This window comes from Salvelinus alpinus, chromosome 3 (assembly GCF_045679555.1).
Source record: "Salvelinus alpinus chromosome 3, SLU_Salpinus.1, whole genome shotgun sequence".
Classification (NCBI taxonomy): Eukaryota; Metazoa; Chordata; class Actinopteri; order Salmoniformes; family Salmonidae; genus Salvelinus; species Salvelinus alpinus.
Genome location: NC_092088.1, coordinates 61,262,265 through 61,281,799, shown reverse-complemented (window position 1 = coordinate 61,281,799; position 19,535 = coordinate 61,262,265). Strand labels below are relative to the sequence as shown.

The following is a 19,535-nucleotide window of genomic DNA, read 5'->3' as shown; positions in this document are numbered from 1 at the left end:
ATATCCTGGCACCATGACTTCCTGAATAATGCAACATTTACAGAGGAACAGAGGTAGATAATAAAGACACTTCATCCTGATGGAGAGGAGAGGAGGAGGAGGAGGGGGAGATAGGAGAGAGAGGTCAAGGAGGAGGGAGAGAGAGGAGGAGGAAGAGGAGGAGGAGGCAGAGGGAGAGAGAGGACGAGGAGGAGGGAGGATGAGGCGTAATGAGGATTTGGCCTGGTTTCCATGGTATTGTACTGAATTAACCCAGGATCTAAATTAACCCGGGGGGGGGGGGGGCATAACTATTAACAGAATTTAAGTGCTTTAGTTCAGTTTATCATTTTAATTAAAATGTTGAATCTGCAAGCGTTAAAGATTGATAAATGCCTTAAATAAGACTGTATCATGTCAAAATCACTCGAAACCAATTGCAAAAGCCGAAAACCCAATGTCACGCTACTCTTATCAGTATTAGATAAATAAAACAGCTTTCTGTCTTGTCAGTGTCTTCGAGTGGGATTCACATCTGCATGTTCTGGTCACAGTCATCTCTGGGAGTGTAGACTAGAACAGAATGAGTGTAGTATGCACACACACACCCCCCCTCACCCCCACAAACACACACACACACCTTCAGTCTCACCTTGCAAAGGGGTTTGAGCTTGGTCTCCATGATGAACTGGTACTTGCAGAGTTCACAGCAGCGTGTGTCCGAGGACTTGATCCACTGCTGCAGGCACGCCTGGTGGACAAAGCGTAGGCTGCCCGTACAGTTGCACGGTGTTATCAGTGGGCTGTCATCGTCTCCTTCGCAGTGACAGATCCTACAGAGAGAGACACAGACACAGATTAGTAGACCATAGCAGATACTCAGACAACAGACAGTCTCTAGACAGTTACTGATACAGAGTTAACACACTCTCAGTGACCCTAGAGGAGTATACAGACAGGACTCCAGAGGCAGAATACAGCCCAGACAGAGACACAACTCAGTGATGTTACCAGGAAATGTAGATATCAGAGTCTATACCAGACACAGACAGACATACTGATCACATCTGAACTAATAACACAACCCCAACACAGAGACTGTCCCCAAGAGGAAACTCAATAATGACAAACTAATGTAATTATTCCCAAATCAACTTCACAGTCATGAATCATTTGCTGTTTTCTGAGAGACATGGGTGGGAGGTGTCATAATACCCATAAAACTGGAAATTGGAAATGGTTCCAATAATTTTCCCACCATAAACTTTTCCCTTAGGGGATTTTAGAAACACTTAAAATAAGGGCTGTGTTTTGTGTAGTCTTACCCTGGCGTGACATTTTCATAACCATGTAAATCTCTCTCGGACAAGGTGACTTCTAAAATCCCCTATGGGGAAAATGAATGGTGGAAAAACGATTGGAACCATTTCCCTGTTTGACCGCTAGGTTTTATGGGTATTATGACTCATACTGTGGTACTCATCCCTAGGGAAGGCCTAGAATGACATGTATAGTTTGTTACAGTATGGCTTACAAACACAACAACTTAAAGGTCTTTTACATCAGCAGCATTCAGCGTTGAGGGGCATGAGATCACTATAGTGACTCTGCACACACACACACGCCACTCTATTGAGAATTCTGAGCAATCCCCCCCCCCCCCCCCCACACACACACAGACACATACCCCTCCCCACAATCTGACAGGCTAATATAAAACGAGAGCAGAGAGCAGGAGCACAAGACGATTGAAATTTCGGGCAAATGTGGCCTTTGTCAGAACACTGACCTTGCCCTCTAACAGAGCTGAGCCGAGACAGAGATGAATCCTCAATGAGCCTGCTTCACAACACAAGGCTCCAAAAAGGCCTGGCTGATTTGAAATAGGAAAATATGAGGTGGTTTTATGTAAAATAGAATAGGATTGTGTTGAGTAAAGGGAGCTATGGGATAAAGTGGTTTTATTTGAAACAGAATAGGATTATGTTGAATAACGGCAGCTATGGGATAAAGTGGTTTTACGTAAAACAGAATAGGATTGTGTTGAGTAAAGGCAGCTATGGGATAAAGTGGTTTTACGTAAAACAGAATAGGATTATGTTGAATAACGGCAGCTATGGGATAAAGTGGTTTTACGTAAAACAGAATAGGATTATGTTGAGTAAAGGCAGCTATGGGATAAAGTGGTTTTACGTAAAACAGAATAGGATTGTGTTGAGTAAAGGCAGCTATGGGATAAAGTGGTTTTACGTAAAACAGAATAGGATTGTGTTGAGTAAAGGCAGCTATGGGATAAAGTGGTTTTACGTAAAACAGAATAGGATTGTGTTGAGTAAAGGCAGCTATGGGATAAAGTGGTTTTACGTAAAACAGAATAGGATTGTGTTGAGTAAAGGCAGCTATGGGATAAAGTGGTTTTACGTAAAACAGAATAGGATTGTGTTGAGTAAAGGCAGCTATGGGATAAAGTGGTTTTACGTAAAACAGAATAGGATTGTGTTGAGTAAAGGCAGCTATGGGATAAAGTGGTTTTACGTAAAACAGAATAGGATTGTGTTGAGTAAAGGGAGCTATGGGATAAAGTGGTTTTACGTAAAACAGAATAGGATTGTGTTGAGTAAAGGGAGCTATGGGATAAAGTGGTTTTACGTAAAACAGAATAGGATTGTGTTGAGTAAAGGGAGCTATGGGATAAAGTGGTGGTAATTCTCTGGCAGAAAAACCAACCACTGTAGTTGAGATGGTCACAGTTTGGTTAAAAAAATATTGCCCTTTCTCTCACCCAATACGGTTGGCTTCACTTCAAAATGAATGTAAAATGAAGGCATAATTTGTGTTCAAACAGAGTAAAGGGCAAATCCTTGAAGATTAATACTTAACATGAAACTAGTGATTTTCCTCAAGGCCTAAAGACACTTGAAAATTACCTGCCATGGTAATTTACTGACAAAGTCTTCTTAGTTGTCCTTGACAAGCGTTATAGAGCCATATTACATTGAATTACAATGAAAACAGCATTTTGCATGATATTCAGTCAGAATAAAATAACAAAATGGAACAGAGCAGAAAAGAAGAAAGGAAAAAACAGAGACAGAGCACAGCAGGGTTTAGAAATAAGTTGGTCAAAGGAGTGCCTCCTGTCTGATCATAACCATGAGGTGATCACTCACACTCACACACACACACACACACACACACACACACACACACACACACACACACCCCTTGGTGAAGGGGGGAGGTGAGTATAGCGAGTCAGTTAGGAGGATAATGAGTTTGATCTGCCCAAAGCCTCACAAGATTAAACGACAACATGAACAAAGGAGGAGTCGAGGTGGAGGAAGATGGAGTGGGATGGAGGAATAGATGGAGGGATAAAGAAGAGGTAGTGTTTATTGCTGGGGTAGGTTGTTGTGGTGTGTTTGTATGCAGCTCTGCAAAGCACTGAGAAAAACAAGTTGATTCCCTCAATCCGTCTCACTAACTTAGAAGAGTTAACGAGAGATTATAATCAACACGTACCACACCAGACTGAGTCCATAATGTAATTCATAAAGTATGTGTACTAGTATTCAGATGTGTGAGACAGTGCTTTACCAGACGACTGTGAGCTGTTCCTAAGCTCTCTGTTGATTGGCAAATAAATTGGCTGTATTGGTGTACATTTTATGCACTGCTGGCTTGCTGGTAATATTACAGAAACAGGGATTAAATTTGCCGTGCTCCGTCAGCCAGAACACGTCTTGTTGAGCAGAGATAGTGAGATGGCAGGTGCCAGATCTCGACATGGAACGCATTCAAATGCCAGCGGGAAACACGGGTTAAAATGATGATGGAAACAGGATGATAGAGAAACAAAGATAACTTCATTATAACGACTGTGTATTCCTGCAGAGATGTAGGATCTTCATTTTACCTACATTGTCACAGCAAAATTATCTTGCAGTAACAGGATTTGAACGTTTAGTCCATAACGTTGCTTGATCAGTGGTTAGGCTATTAGATGGCTTAAAGTATACATGAAAAGTGCAATGCTGTTAAAATAATCACGTGTTAGTGTAGGTTTTCAGTGAATTTATGGAAATCAAGAAGCTCATCTGCATTTCCTCATCTGAAAATTCTCAGCAACAAAATTCTGTCTCTCCAACTCCCACTGTACTGATATCTCTTGCAACACATTTGTGCTGGCTCGATTTCTGATCATTTCCTCTTGTTCAGGTCGACTAAAACCAGGGAGAGCCACTCCAACAATGTGTCAGAAAGACTGTTCTATTAGGGTAATAGCCAGGACAGAACAGAACAGAGCAGACAAAACAGGAAGGATTTGCATAAGTGGTGATCTCAGTCCATCAGGGTTGGGTGTCAATTCCATTTAAATTCCAGTCAATTCAGGAAGTACACTGAAATTCCAATTCCAATCTCTTCAATGCTTTTCAATGAGGAAAATGTGTAATTGGAATTTGGTTTACTTTCTGAATTGCCTGGAATTAAATTAGAATTGTCTCAACCCTGCAGTCCATGTGTGCTTCCAAAATGGCACCCTATTCCTTCTATAGTGCATTACTTTTGACCAGGGTGCATAGGCCCATATAAAGGGAACAGGGTCCAATTAAAGCTCCTTGGGCTCCCGAGTGGCGCAGAGGTCTAAGGCACTGCATCTCAGTGCTAGAGGCGTCACTACAGACACCCTGGTTGGAATCCAGGCTGTATCACAACCGGCAGTGATTGGGAGTCCTATAGGGCGGCGCACAATTGGCCCAGCATTGTCCGGGTTTGGCCGGTGTAGGCCGTCATTGTAAATAAGAATTTGTTCTTAACTGACTTGGCTAGTTAAATAAAGGTTATTTAACCTCTGACTCTACAGGAAGTACAGAGCAGTGGCGGTCGGTGACATTTAAGATGAGGTAGGACAATGTTTTTTTAATGAGCATGGCATTATTTCTATTATAGCATATTGGATGACTCTCATTCATATTCCATTCACCCAGCTCAATGTAACAGCATAGGTTTAGGCTACTACATGATACTCACTTTTTCCCTGTACCCATCATGAAGTTGCTACACCCTAACATGGCCTATGAATGAATGTTTACAGGTCAAGAGAAACATTTTATCAATCAAGGTGGCAGACAGTGACACATTCAATACCACCTTGCACACTCTTGCCTGCATCTATCAGTTGCAAACAAGAGTTTCTATTGGACAAATTCAGGTATGTTGATCCCCGTTTCTTTACGTTATCTTTTGTTTAAGAAATGTTTTTCAACAGAATCGGCGGAATGAATACACCCCTGATCACATGCAGACACAGTTCACATTCTTAGCAGCCACAGCATGATCATTTTTGCTCATTGTATAATTCCTTATCGTATCTACGCTCTCTCCTCCTCTCACCTTTTCCCTTCAATTGTGGACTTAATTGCACAACACATCAGTTGTCTGTGACCAGGCGAAACAACCTTTCCAAACCAAACCTTCAAATCATTACCGCTACACACAGCCTACATCGTTGTCAGCATATTAGCTCACGTCATAGTCAACATAGCTACTAGAACTAACGCGTTAGTAAACCCACTACAATCATGCAGTGCGGTGTACATTCAGCAATCAGTTTAGCAGTTACACCGGCGGGCCCCGGTGAAAATAAAACCAAAAGCTTACCTTGATTTGGAAGAGGTTCCAGCGTTGGATAGCCATAGCCAGCTAGCTAACATAGCATCCTCCACTGTTTGAGCCTGGTGTTTGAGTAGGCTAAACTAGCCAGCTGCATTCACTAGCTAAGTGAATATACAACAAAATATAGCTAGCCCTCTTTCGCTCCATCTCTCTAGCTTCTCCTTCATTTTTAAAGAAATTCATTTGTTTAAAACTGCTCAACTATTGTCTTTCTCTCTCTTTGAGTCAACTACTCACCACCTTTTATGCACTGCAGTGCAGCTTATGCAGTGCAGCTGTAGCTTATTCTTTCAGTACTAGATTAATTCTCTGAACCTTTGATTGGGTGGACAACAGTTCATGCTAAAAGAGCTCTGATAGGTTGGAGGACGTCCTCCGGAAGTTGTCATAATTACTGTGTAAATCTATGGAAGGGGGTGACAACCATGAGCCTCCTAGATTTTGTATTGAAGTCAATGTACCCAGAGGAGGACTGAAACAAGCTGTCCTCCGCCTTCACCATAGTGCTACACTACAGAGTGCTGTTGAGGCTACTGTAGATCTTCATTTCAAAACAGTGTGTTTTAATAAATTATTTGGTGACACGTGAATATATTTAGTATAGTGTTATCTAAAAAGGATAACATTTTTAATGTTTCACAATTTTTATTAAATTCACTGAGGAGGATGGTTCTCCCCTTCCTCCTCTGAGGAGCCTCCACTGGTACAGAGGAGGAGTGATAAATCAGAACACCTTCATCCAAAAGCACTTGCTCCCTCTCGCCCTTTCTTTTTGTCTTTCTCTCTCCTCTGTCTGTGTCTCTCCCCCCCGCCACCACCACGCCTGCTGTCTCTGTGGATAACCAGCAAGCTAATTATTTAAATTAAATTTTTCAATTTAAAAATAAAATACACCCACGCAAGCATACTTGGAGAATAGACCAAAATGTGACTGACCATTCCATTCCAGCTAGTCCCTGATCGCACAGTCACTACCACTTCACAGGAGGGATGGGCAGGGCTCTACCACGTCATATCACAGGAGGCGTAGGCAGGATCCAGCCATGGAATTCTATGTGTCTCTACCACATCACAGCACGGGGGTGAGTAGGAGAAGTCTACCACTTCACAGCACAGGGGGGTCACAATCCAGGAATCACCCACCTGCAGCAGTCTCCGGACAGCGAATAGGGCGAGAGCGGGCCTGGCGTGAGAGGCCCCATTTTGTCCGAATGGGCAGGTGACGAACACCGGTCTAGAATTGAAAAACGGTCCAGATCGCTGTCTTCGTCCATGTAGCAAAGGGGGGCTGCCCCAAGCCGACCCGAATCCCCGCTTCTGGCACCACTTCCTGGGGCTCCAGCCCCTGTCCAAGTTCCGGTCCTTCCCTGGGGGATCTCAAACACATCGTCATCCCCCAGGAGGCCCTCTGTTCCCCCCAGGGGAGGCTCATTGCCCCCCATTAGGGTGCTGGAGGATTTGGTGATGTGGAGGCGGGAGGCATAGCTACCCAGCTCAGAACACTGCAGACTGGCAGAGGTAGAGGAGCGAGAAAAGGGGAGGAAGAGGCGGAGGAGTTTGGAGCTGGGCGGGTGGAGGTGGGAGTTAGGAGGTGGTGGAGGAGGAGGAGGGACGCCGGAAGAGTGAGGTTGGAGGCAGTGTTCGTGGGTGAGGTACTTGTAGTTGTTGGTGAATGAGGGAACGAGGTGAGGGTGTGTGCGGGTGAGTGTGTGCGTGGGGAAGGGAGGATGGTTCGAGGCCGGGTGTGGGAGTGTGGCTGCTTTGCCGTTGAACATCTTGGACTTCTGGTCCGTGTTGGGTTGTTTAGGTTTTACATCCAGCTCTCCTTCAGAACAGGTCCGGTCTATGAAGTGCAGTCCGCTACAGAGGCTGTCCATGCGCTGGCCCACATCGTTCAGAGAGTGAGAGAACTTCAGCGTCCCGTTGACGGTGGAGGGGCGGAGCAATGAGAGCCATTCCGTCCCGAAGGAGAGCCCGCCCCGGCCTTTGGAGGGCTTGAAGGCTGGGGGGGTATCCAGGCAGAGTGTTGTCACAGAGATGCCCCCTCCTGACCCCTGAGAGGTTTTGCTGTTGGAGTTCATCAGAACCACAGTGGTCTGCAAAGGCTTCTGGGAGCCCTGGTCTGGAGATGTGGCGGTAAGGCTGTGTGTGTGGGATCGTAGGGATGGAGGTTGGAGGAGGGGAGAAAGGAAGGGATGGTCGGGCAGACGATAGCAGAAAACCAGTACAGGAGAGAAGGATAGATGGGTAGCAGGATGGAGGAGAGATGGGTAGAAAAAATATATATGAAATGAAACAAAAGGCCAGCATGCATTCAAACAAAAAAGATAAAGGAAAGGATGGAGAGTTAAATCAGGGAAACTCCCTTCCTGACCTTGCACAAAGGGGTTGGCATAAAGCTGAACACCATTTCTGGACAATAAAGTATTATTCTTCAGTACAGTGTAGTACTCCTCACTGCCATATCTAGCTCCCGTCTATTCTGTTTAGCATCAGACAACACCATATGTAACCCATCTGGCACCTTGCCTTCAATCAACTAAATCAACTAAACATGGGACTGCTAAGATCCAGAGCCAGTAAACCCTCAGCAGCCCAAAGCATTTGAAGGATGTACACCAGCAGATGTCATGGTTGGAGGGTTAAAGGTCAGGGGTTCAGGGGTTCAGTTGAAAGGTTATTGTTTAAAGGTGTGTGTACAGTACCTGCAGATGTCCTGGTTGGAGGGGGTGACCGATGACCGTGAAAAGCTGCAGGGGGCGTTGACGGAGGTGGGACTCCCCGCCTGAGGAAGAGAGAGAGAGAGAGAAACCAATATAATTCTGATTAGTCTCATCGGCATCACCAGAAAAATAGTAACATTGGGCTTCATTTACAATAAAGAGAAAGAGCTGGCCTCCGATTAGCTCTGTATCTTCCTCAGATAGCAAGCCGTTAGCTAGCTAGCAAGGGTATTTTCTGAGACTGCCAAAGGAAATATCTCCAACGTTAGAGAACAAGCAAATAGCTTATGTAGAACTTCATCCAGTCCATTTTACTACACTTCCACAGAATGCATCATAAACATGTACTGACGCACAGCGTGATAAAAACAACGACCACACTGACAGAGTCCAGGAGATAAAAGGGATTCAGAGCTGTCAAGAGTGTCGACCAAACTCATACAAATATACACAGTACAGCTAGCTGTTAGTTCACATTACATTACCACTAGCTGGCATCTGACGGAATTATTTCAAACGGCAAAACATTTGAAAAAAACAACAACTGGAAAACCAGTTTCAAAACTTAACTACTTCTGCAGATACTCGTATTTTCAGTTGGTCGGTTTATTAATTATCTGTTATTTTAAAGGTTGAACGTGAAAGTGTTAAAACATTTTCCATAGACTCAATGAAGTACTTCAAAACTGCCACGCGAGCCTGGATTTCAAACGATCATGGTCATGGCGTGAATAAGCTCTATACCTCATTAAAACACTCATTAGCAGCACTGGTGTGGTAGTAACAAATGGGATCAGAAATCCTTTTGTCTATAACCTTGGTGTAGCCTTATACTCAGTGGTAGTAGAGGTGTGTTGTAATATTATGTCCCGGTACATCTGGTGTAGGCTAGTGGTTAGAGCGTCGGGCCAGTAACCGAAAGGTTGCTGGATCGAATCCCAGAGCTGACAAGGTAAAAATCCCCGGTCATTGTAAATAAGAATTTGTTCTTAACTGACTTGCCTAGTTAAAAAAAGGTTACATTTAATAAATAAATAAAATCAGAAGCCTCCCAGGCTACAGGCACTGTGTGCATTAGCCTCTACTACCCACTAATTACCTATTGACTACATCTGTAACTAAAGGGCAATTTATAGCTCAGGGGTTGGATGAGATCAATAAATTATTCAATGAATTCAACTCTGCCTTCACCTTCTCTCTCTGCCTGTCAATTCAAGGGCTTTACTTGCCAAAGCAAGTGAAGTGGATAATGAACAAAGTGAAATGAACAGTAAACATTACACTCACAGTTCCAAAAGAATAAAGACATTTCAAATGTCATATTATGTCTATATACAGTGTTGTAGCAATGTGCAAATAGTGAAAGTCCAAAAGGGAAAATAAATACACATAAATATGGGTTGTATTTACAATGGTGTTTGTTCTTCAGTGGTTGCCCTTTCTTGTGGCAACAGGTCACAAATCTTGCTGCTGTGATGGCACACAGTAGATATGGGAGTTTATCAAAATTGGGTTTGTTTTCAAATTCTTTGTGGATCTGTGTAACCTGAGGGAAATATGTGTCTCTAATATGGTCATATATTTGGCAAGAGGTCAGGAAGTGCACCTCAGTTTCCACCTCATTCTGTGGGCAGTGTGCACATAGCCTGTCCTCTCTTGTGAGCCAGGTGTGCCTACGGCGGCCTTTCTCAATAGCAAGGCAAGTGAAGTGAGTCTGTACATAGTCAAAGCATTCCTTAAGTTTGGGACAGTCACAGTGGTCAGGTATTCTGCCACTGCGTACTCTCTGTTTAGGGCCAAGGAGCATTCTAGTTTGCACAGTTTTTTTGTTATTTCTTTCAAATGAGTCAGGTAATTCTCTTTTTGTTTTCTCATGATTTGGTTGAGTCTAATTGTGTTGCTGTCCTGGGGCATTGTGGGGTCTGTTTGTGAACAAAGCCCCAGGACCAGCTTGCTTAGGGGACTCAGCGTAACTCTCTCTCTCACTTTGTTGTCTGATTGTCTTGCCATCTTGCGCACACACACACACACACACACACACACACACACACACACACACACACACACACACACACACACACACACACACACACACACACACACACACACACACACACACACACACACACACACACACACACACACACACACACACACACGAAGAAAAATAACCGCATGTAGGGGTGTGATGATCAAAACAGAGGAACTGTCTTTAAAATCAATAAGACGAGACAATATTTAACTGTGGAAGTAGAACATTTACATAGTGTGTTATTACACATCAGCAAGACTGGGAAAATGAGGAAGGTACTGTGTTAACTATATAATTCTCAGATATACTGGCTATAATGGCACCGAGAGGATGGCTGACGTTTTACGGGTTCCTAACCAACTGTGCTATTTTGTTAGTTTTTTCTCTCATTGTTTGTAACTAATTTTGCACATAATGTTGCTGCTACCATCTCATATGACCAAAAAGAGAGTCTGGACATCAGCACAGCAATTACACACCTCGAACTGGACAATTTTTAAAAAATTTAATGAGTCTGACGCGAAGGATATACTGCTTTGTCGAGACAAGGCCCAAATCCCCATTAAATCCCCGACGAGTAGGTAAACCACCGCTACCCTCCGTATTATTGGCCAACGTGCAATCATTGGAAAACAAACTGGATGATCTATGATTAAGACTATCCTACCAACGGGACATTAAAAACTGTAATATGTTATGTTTCACCGGCTAAACAACGATAAGGATAATATAGAGCTGGCTGGCATCTCCGTGTTTCGGCAGGACATAGCAGCTATGTCTAGTAAGATGAGGGGATGGGGATGTGTGTCTATTTGTCAATAACTGCTGGTGCGCGATGTCTAATATTAAAGAAGTCTTGAAGTATTGCTCGCCTGAGGTAGAATACCTCATGATAAGCTGTAGACCACAATATCTATGTTATTGGTAGTCGTCTATTTACCACCACGAACCGATGCTGGCACTAAGATCCCACTCAACGAGCTGTGTAAGGCCATAAGCAAACAAGAAAATGCTCATCCAGAAGTGGTGCTCCAAGTGGCCGGGGACTTTAATGCAGGCAAACTTAAATCCGTTTTACCTCATTTCTACCAGCATGTCAAGTGTGCAACCAGAGGAAAAACTCTAGACCACCTTTGCTCCACACACAGAGATGCATACAAATCTCTCCCTCACCCTCCATTTGGCAAATCTGACCAATCCTTCTGATTCCTGCATACAATCACTGAAAAAACTAAAGCAGGAAGTACCAGTGACTCACTCAATACGGACGTGGTCAGATGATGCGGATGCTACGCTACAGGACTGTTTTGCTAGCACAGACTGGAATATGTTCCGGGATTCATCTAATGGCATTGAGGAGTATACTACCTCAGTCACTGGCTTCATCAATAAGTGCATTGACGACGTCGTCCCCACAGTGACCGTACGTACATATCCCAACCAGAAGCCATGGATTACAGGCAACATCCGCACGAGCTAACGGCTAGAACTACCGCTAGAACTATAAGAAATCCTGCTATGCCCTCAGATGAACCATCAAACAGGTAAAGCGTCAATAGAGGACTAAGATTGAATCCTACTACACCGGCTCTGACACTTGTTGGATGTGGCAGGGCTTGAAAACTATTACAGACTACAAAGAGAAATCCAGCCGCGAGCTTCCCAGTGACGAGAGAAAGTGTTAAAACATTTTCCATAGACTCAATGAAGTACTTCAAAACTGCCACGCGAGCCTGGATTTCAAACGATCATGGTCATGGCGTGAATAAGCTCTATACCTCATTAAAACACTCATTAGCAGCACTGGTGTGGTAGTAACAAATGGGATCAGAAATCCTTTTGTCTATAACCTTGGTGTAGCCTTATACTCAATGGTAGTAGCCATTTATGCTCGCTTCGAGGCAAGCAACACTGAAGCATGCATGAGAGCACCAGCTGTTCCGGGCAACTGTGTTATGACTCTCTCCGTAGCCGATGTGAGTAAGACCTTTAACCTGTCTAGGACTGGGCGGAACCCCTCGCCAACAGCCAATAAAATTGCAGGGTGCCAAATACAAAACAACAGAAATCTCATAAATCAAATTTCTCAAACATACAAGTATTAGGCACCATTTTAAAGATAAAATTCTCGTTAATCCAGCCACAGTGTCTGATTTCAAAAATGCTCTACAGCGAAAGATCCACAAACGATTATGTTAGGTCACCACCAAGTCACAGATAAACACAGCCATTTTTCCCGCCAAAGAGAGGAGTCACAAAAAGCACAAATAGAGATAAAATTAATCACTAACCTTTGATGATCTTCATCAGGTGACACTCATAGGACTTCATGTTACACAATACATATATGTCTTGTTCGATTAAGTTCATATTTATATCCAAAAACCTCAGTTTACATTGGCGCCATGTACAGAAATGCCTCCAAAATATCAGGAGAAATTGCAGAGAGCCACGTCAAATAACAGAAATACTCATCATAAACTTTGCCGTTTACTTGACGTTGACGTTTACACTTGTTCTTAATGCAACCGCTGTGTCAGATTTCAAAAAGCTTTACGGCAAAACACAATATTCAATAATCTGAAAACAGCGTTCAGCCACAAAAGCAAGCCATACAGTTGCCCGCCAAATTGTGCAGTCAACAAAACTCATAAAAAGCATTATAAATCTTCACGAGTGGAGGACAGAGGAGCCTCTTAAAGAAGAAGTTACAGGTCTGTGAGAGCCAGAAATCTTGCTTGTTTGTAGGTGACCAAATACTTATTTTCCACCATAATTTGCAAATAAATTCATTAAAAATCCTACAATGTGATTTTCTGGATTTTTTTTCTCATTTTGTCTGTCATAGTTGAAGTGTACCTATGATGAAAATTACAGGCCTCTCTCATCTTTTTAAGTGGGAGAACGTGCACAATTGGTGGCTGACTAAATACTTTTGCCCCACTGTAAATATTCACTTACCTTTGATGATCTTCATTAGAATGCACTCCCAGGAATCGCAGTTCCACAATAAATGTTTGTTTTGTTTGATAATGTCCATCATTTATGTCCATTTATGTCCAATAGCTTCTTTTGTTAGGGCGTTTGGTAAACAATCCAAAAGCGCGATCTGGTCCATTCGGACAAAACCTTCAAAAAGTTATATTACAGGTCGAAGAAACTTGTCAAACTAAGTATAGAATCAATCTTTAGGATGTTTTTATCATATAAGTTCAATACTGTTCCAACCGGAGAATTCCATTGTCTGTAGAATTGCACTGGAACGAGAGTAACCTCTCAAGTGAAAGCGCATGACTGAGAACGAGGCTGTAGGCAGACCCCTTAGTAAAACAGCTCCCATCCGGCCCCCCTTCACATGAGCAGCCTGAAACCACGTTCTAAAGACGGTTGACATCTAGTGGAAGCCTTAGGAAGTGAAAAATAACCCATATCCCACTGTGTATTCGATAGGGGTGAGTTCAAAAACTACAAACCTCAGAGCCTACCAGACGAGCGAAATCACTTCTATGCTCGCTTCGAGGCAAACAACACGGAGGCATGCATGAGAGCATCAGCTGTTCCGGATGACTGTGTGATCACGCTCTCCGTAGCCGACATGAGTAAGACCTTTAAACAGGTCAACATAGACAAGGCTGCGGGGCCAGAAGGATTACCAGGAAGTGTGCTCCGGGCATGTGCTGACCAACTGGCAGGTGTCTTCACTGACATTTTCAACATGTCCCTGATTGAGTCTGTAATACCAACATGTTTCAAGCAGACCACCATAGTACCTGTGCCCAAGAACACAAAGGCAACCTGCCTAAATGACTAAAGACCAGTAGCACTCACGTCCGTACCCATGAAGTGCTTTGAAAGGTTGGTAATGGCTTACATCAACCCCATTATCCCAGAAACCCTAGACCCACTCCAATTTGCATACCGCCCAAACAGATCCACAGATGATGCAATCTCTATTGCACTCCACACTGCCCTTTCCCACCTGGACAAAAGGAACACGTATGTGAGAATGCTATTCTTTGACTACAGCTCAGCGTTCAACACCATAGTACCATCAAAGCTCATCACTAAGCTAAGGATCCTGGGACTAAACACCTCCCTCTGCAACTGGATCCTGGACTTCCTGATGGTCCACCCCCAGGTGGTGAGGGTAGGTAGCAACACATCTGCCACGCTGATCCTCAACACTGGAGCCCCTCAGGGGTGCGTGCTCAGTCCCCTCCTGTACTCCCTGTTCACCCACGACTGCATGGCCAGGCACGACTCCAACACCATCATTAAGTTTGCAGACGACACAACAGTGGTAGGCCTGATCACCGACAACGACGAGACAGCCTATAGGGAGCAGGTCAGAGACCTGGCCGGGTGGTGCCAGAATAACAACCTATCCCTCAACGTAACCAAGACTAAGGAGATGATTGTGGACTACAGAAAAAGGAAGACCAAGCACGCCCCCATTCTCATCGACGGGGCTGTAGTGGAGCAGGTTGAAAGCTTCAAGTTCCTTGGTGTCCACATAAACAACAAACTAGAATGGTCCAAACACACCAAGACAGTTGTGAAGAGGGCACAACAAAGCCTATTCCCCCTCAGGAAACTAAAAATATTTGGCATGGGTCCTGAGATCCTCAAAAGGTTCTACAGCTGCAACATCGAGAGCATCCTGACTAGTTGCATCACTGCCTGGTACGGCAATTGCTTGGCCTCCGACTGCAAGGTACTACAGAGGGTAGTTCGTATGGCCCAGTACATCACTGTGGCTAAGCTGCCTGCCACCCAGGACCTCTGCACCAGGCGGTGTCAGAGGAATGCCCTAAAAATTGTCAAAGACCCCAGCCACCCCAGTCATAGACTGTTCTCTCTACTACCGCATGGCAAGCGGTACCGGAGTGCCAAGTCTAGGACAAAAAGGCTTCTCAACAGTTTTTACCCCCAAGCCATAAGACTCCTGAACAGGTAATCAAATGGTTACCCGGACTATTTGCATTGTGTGCCCCCCAACCCCTCTTTTTACGCTGCTGCTACTCTCTGTTTATCATATATGCATAGTCACTTTAACTATACATTCATGTACATACTACCTCAATTGGGCCGACCAACCAATGCTCCCGCACATTGGCTAACCGGGCTATCTGCATTGTGTCCTGCCACCCACCACCCTCCAACCCCTCTTTTATGCTACTGCTACTCTCTGTTCATCATATATGCATAGTCACTTTAACCATATCTACATGTACATACTACCTTAATCAGCCTGACTAACCGGTGTCTGTATGTAGACTCGCTACTTCTATAGCCTCTCTACTGTATATAGCCTGTCTTTTTACTGTTGTTTTATTTCTTTACTTACTTATTGTTCACCTAATACCTTTTTTGCACTATTGGTTAGAGCCTGTAAGTAAGCGTTTCACTGTAAGGTCTACAGCTGTTGTATTCGGCGCACGTGACAAATAAACTTTGATTTGATTTGATTCTATAAAAGGTCAATCCAATCATTGTGTCTGCCAATCTGTATGACTACAACCTCAGATCTGAATGGAACAGGCATTAATGATAATCGGCTATACATTTTACTAACATTTATGCAATATACTTTTTACTTATCTATCCATTATCACCAGAACGTCTGTATGAAGCGGGTGATGAAACAAACAGAAAACTAAAAAGCTTCTATCCAAAGTGACTTAAAGTACAATGTATGCATACATTTTTCAGAAATGAACCCACAGTCGTGGCATTGGCAAGTTCTAACAGAGCCTGTTAATGTGTGTCAGAATGTACACATAATTTACCATTCCTGTCATTCTCCTCATACCTCAAACACATCTCTATCCAACTCTCTGCTCTTCTCTGTTTGCACAGCCAACATTTCCTTGTTCTTTAAATTTAATTTCCCTTTAGGTATTTCACCTCAGTGAACAAAATGATGATATGAGTCTTACTGAGGCCAAAGACCAAAGCAAATAACTCGGGCTTGGAGAGACCAAGATGAGGCAGACTCAATCCAACAACTAGAAGTAGGCACTGTGTGCTACTGAGACCAGATTCTAATTTTAAAAAACGTATTCTACTGCCAATATGGGGCTCCCGAGTGGCGCTGCGGTCTAAGGCACTGCATCTCAGTGCTAGAGGCGTCACTACAGACCCTGGTTTGATTCCAGGCTGTATCACAACCAGCCGTGACTGAGAGTGCCATAGGGCGGCGCAAAATTGTCCCGAGTTAGGGTTTGGCCGGGGTAGGCCATCATTGTAAAATAAGAATTGGTTCTTAACTGACTTGCCTAGTTAAAAAAAGGTTACATAAAAAGAGTGAGGAAATCTACAAGACGGAGATGGCCTATATCTGGGTTATGTCGGCAAGACTGTGGCAACTGTATAGCAGTACAAATCAAATAGTATTCGGTCACTTCCTCATAGTCTAACCAAGGTGAAGGAACTGAGGTAAAACTGAATGTACAAGAGGACTATTCAGCCACATAGGAACATGTAAGGTCAATAGAAAGTCCATTATAATTAAAATGTTTATGCAGTTGCATGGCAGTGCAAAATAAATAGTATACTGTCGCTACAAACAGCAAAGTGCAGTGCGCTCCAAAGCAATGGTCAGCTGTCAGCATTGGAGAGAGAACGAGAAACAGTGATGTAGGCCTAAACAGTAGCAAACTCCTGCAAACCATAGCCACGGGAAGTAGGGGTGCTGCAGCCCCTGATAAATCCAAAACATTTCCCCACCAAATTTGTGCACTAGGCCTTTATTACTCCTGTATGAATGTAGAAAATAGCCCCTCTTCTCTGACTAACTCATATGGTCTCTGACTCCCCAGTAAACTACTCTGGTATGATAAGATGCTGTTTGCCATACTGATGTTGCTGCGCGCACACACACACACACACACACACACACACACACACACACACACACACACACACACACACACACACACACACACACACACACACACACACACTGAATACTAAGAGCTGCCTGCCTCACGCATGACACATGTTCATAAACACGCCTGAGTGCTCAGTCAAACACGCGCCATTGTGTGACTAAAAGTGTCTGCCTGGATATAACCTTGTCCCAAGGCTATTGTGCACAGTGCATATACAGTGCCTTCAGAAGGTATTCACACCCCTCGACTTTTTCCAAATTTTATTGTGTTACAAAGTGGGGTTAAAATTGATTTGAGTGTCAATTTTTTGTCAACGATCTACACAAAATACTCCGTAATGCCAAAGTGGAAAAATAATAATTATTTTTATTTTTATAAAACACTAATATAGCTTGATTACATGAGTATTCAACTCTCATAGTCAATACATGTTAGAATCACCTTTAGCAGCAATTACAGCTGTGAGTCTAAGAGATTTTCACACCTGGATTGTATAATATTTGCACATTATTATTTTTAAAATTCTTTAAGCTCTCTCAAGTTTGTTGTAAATCATTGCTAAACGACCATTTTCAAGTCTTCCCATAGATTTTCAAGCCGATTTAAGTCACAACTGATACTAGGCCACTCAGAAACATTCAATGTCGTCTTGGTAAGCAACTCCAGTGAATATTTGGCCTTGTGTTTTAGGTTATTGTCCTGCTGAAAGGTCAATTTGTCACCCAGTATATGCTAGAAAGCAGACTGAACCAGGTTTTCCTCTAGGATTTTGCCTGTGTTTATTTTTATGATAAAAAACTCCATAGTCTTTGCCGAAGACAAGAATAACCATAACATGATGCAGCCACCACCATACTTGAAAATATGAAGAGTGTTACTCAGTGATGCGTTGTGTTGGATTTGCTCCAAACATAATGCTTTGTATTCAGGACTTAAAGTTGATTTCTTTGCCACATCTTTTGCAGTTTTACTTTAGTGCCTTATTGCAAACAGGATGCATGTTTTGGAATACTTGTATTCAGTACAGGCTTCCTTCTTTGCACTCTTATCAATTAAGTTAGTATTGCGGAGTAACTACAATGTCGTTGACACATCCTCAGTTTTTCTCCTATCACAGCCATTGAACTCTGCAACTGTTGGACTCATGGTGAAATCCCTGAGCGGTTTCCTTCCTCCAGCAACTGAGTTAGAAAGGATGCCTTTCTTTGTAGTGACTCGGCCTATTTATTTACCATCCAAAGTGCAATTAATAACTTCACCATGCTCAAAGGGATATTCAATGTCAGATTTTATTTTTTATTACCCATCTACCAATAGGTGCCCTTTGTGAGGCATTAGAAAATATCACTGGTCTTTGTGGTTGAATGTGTGTTTGAAATACACTGCTCGACTGAGGGAGCTTACAGATAATTGTATGAGTGAGGTACAGAGATAAGGTAGTCATTCAAAAAATCATGTTAAACACTATTACTGCACACGTCACAGTGAGTTTATTATGAACTTATTATGTGACTTAAGCCAATTTTTACTCCTGGATTTATTTAGACTTGCAATAAAAGGGGTTGAATACTTACTGACTCAGGACATTTCAGCTTTTTATTTTTGCAAAACGGTTTTCGCCAGGCATAAATGGGACCAATGTCATCCAAAAAGTTAAACTTTTGAATCATCTGTCCATAGAACATTCTTCCAAGAGTCTTGATGATCATCCAGGTGCTTTTTGGCAAAATTGAGTCAACTTTTTGGATGACATTGGTCCCATTATGCCTGGCGAAAACAAAACACTGCATTCCACAGTAAGAACCTTACACCAACAGTCAAGCATGGTGGTGGTAGTGTGATGGTTTGGGGATGCTTTGCTGCCTCAGGAGCAGGACAACTTGCCTTAATAGAAGGAACCATGAATTCTGCTCTGTATCAGAGAATTCTACAGGAGAATGTCAGGCCATCTGTCTGCGAGCTGAAGCACAGCTGGGTCATGCAGCAAGACAATGATCCAAAACACACAATCAAGCTACATGAAAGTGGCTAAAAAGCAACACATTTTAAGTTTTGAAATGGCCCAGTCAAAGTCCAGACCTAATCCCAATTGAGATGTTGTGGCAGGACTTGAAACGAACAGTTCATGCTTGAAAACCCACAAATTACAGAGTTAAAGAAGTTCTGCATGCAAGAGTGGGCCAACACTTCCAAAGCATTTGGTTGCAGTCATTGCAGCTAAAGGTGGCACAA

General features: G+C 43.2%; 2 protein-coding genes across 8 annotated transcripts in view; both read right to left on the bottom strand.

Moving 5' to 3' along the window:
• The window catches only part of LOC139571083 (E3 ubiquitin-protein ligase MARCHF8-like), a 124,068-nt gene that overhangs the window by 5,957 nt on the left and 98,576 nt on the right, over positions 1-19,535 (bottom strand). For all 7 annotated transcript variants that reach the window (XM_071393615.1, XM_071393614.1, XM_071393616.1 and 4 more), the window contains 2 exons: positions 8,361-8,440; positions 632-812 (listed from right to left, as the gene is read on the bottom strand). In XM_071393615.1, the coding sequence (XP_071249716.1) occupies positions 632-812; positions 8,361-8,440 (261 nt within the window). The remainder of the gene's footprint in view (positions 1-631; positions 813-8,360; positions 8,441-19,535) is intronic.
• LOC139571082 (uncharacterized) lies at positions 6,693-7,882 on the bottom strand. Its single transcript, XM_071393610.1, has one exon. The coding sequence runs from the start codon at positions 7,734-7,736 to the stop codon at positions 6,777-6,779; it is 960 nt and encodes a 319-aa protein (XP_071249711.1). The 5' UTR covers positions 7,737-7,882; the 3' UTR covers positions 6,693-6,776.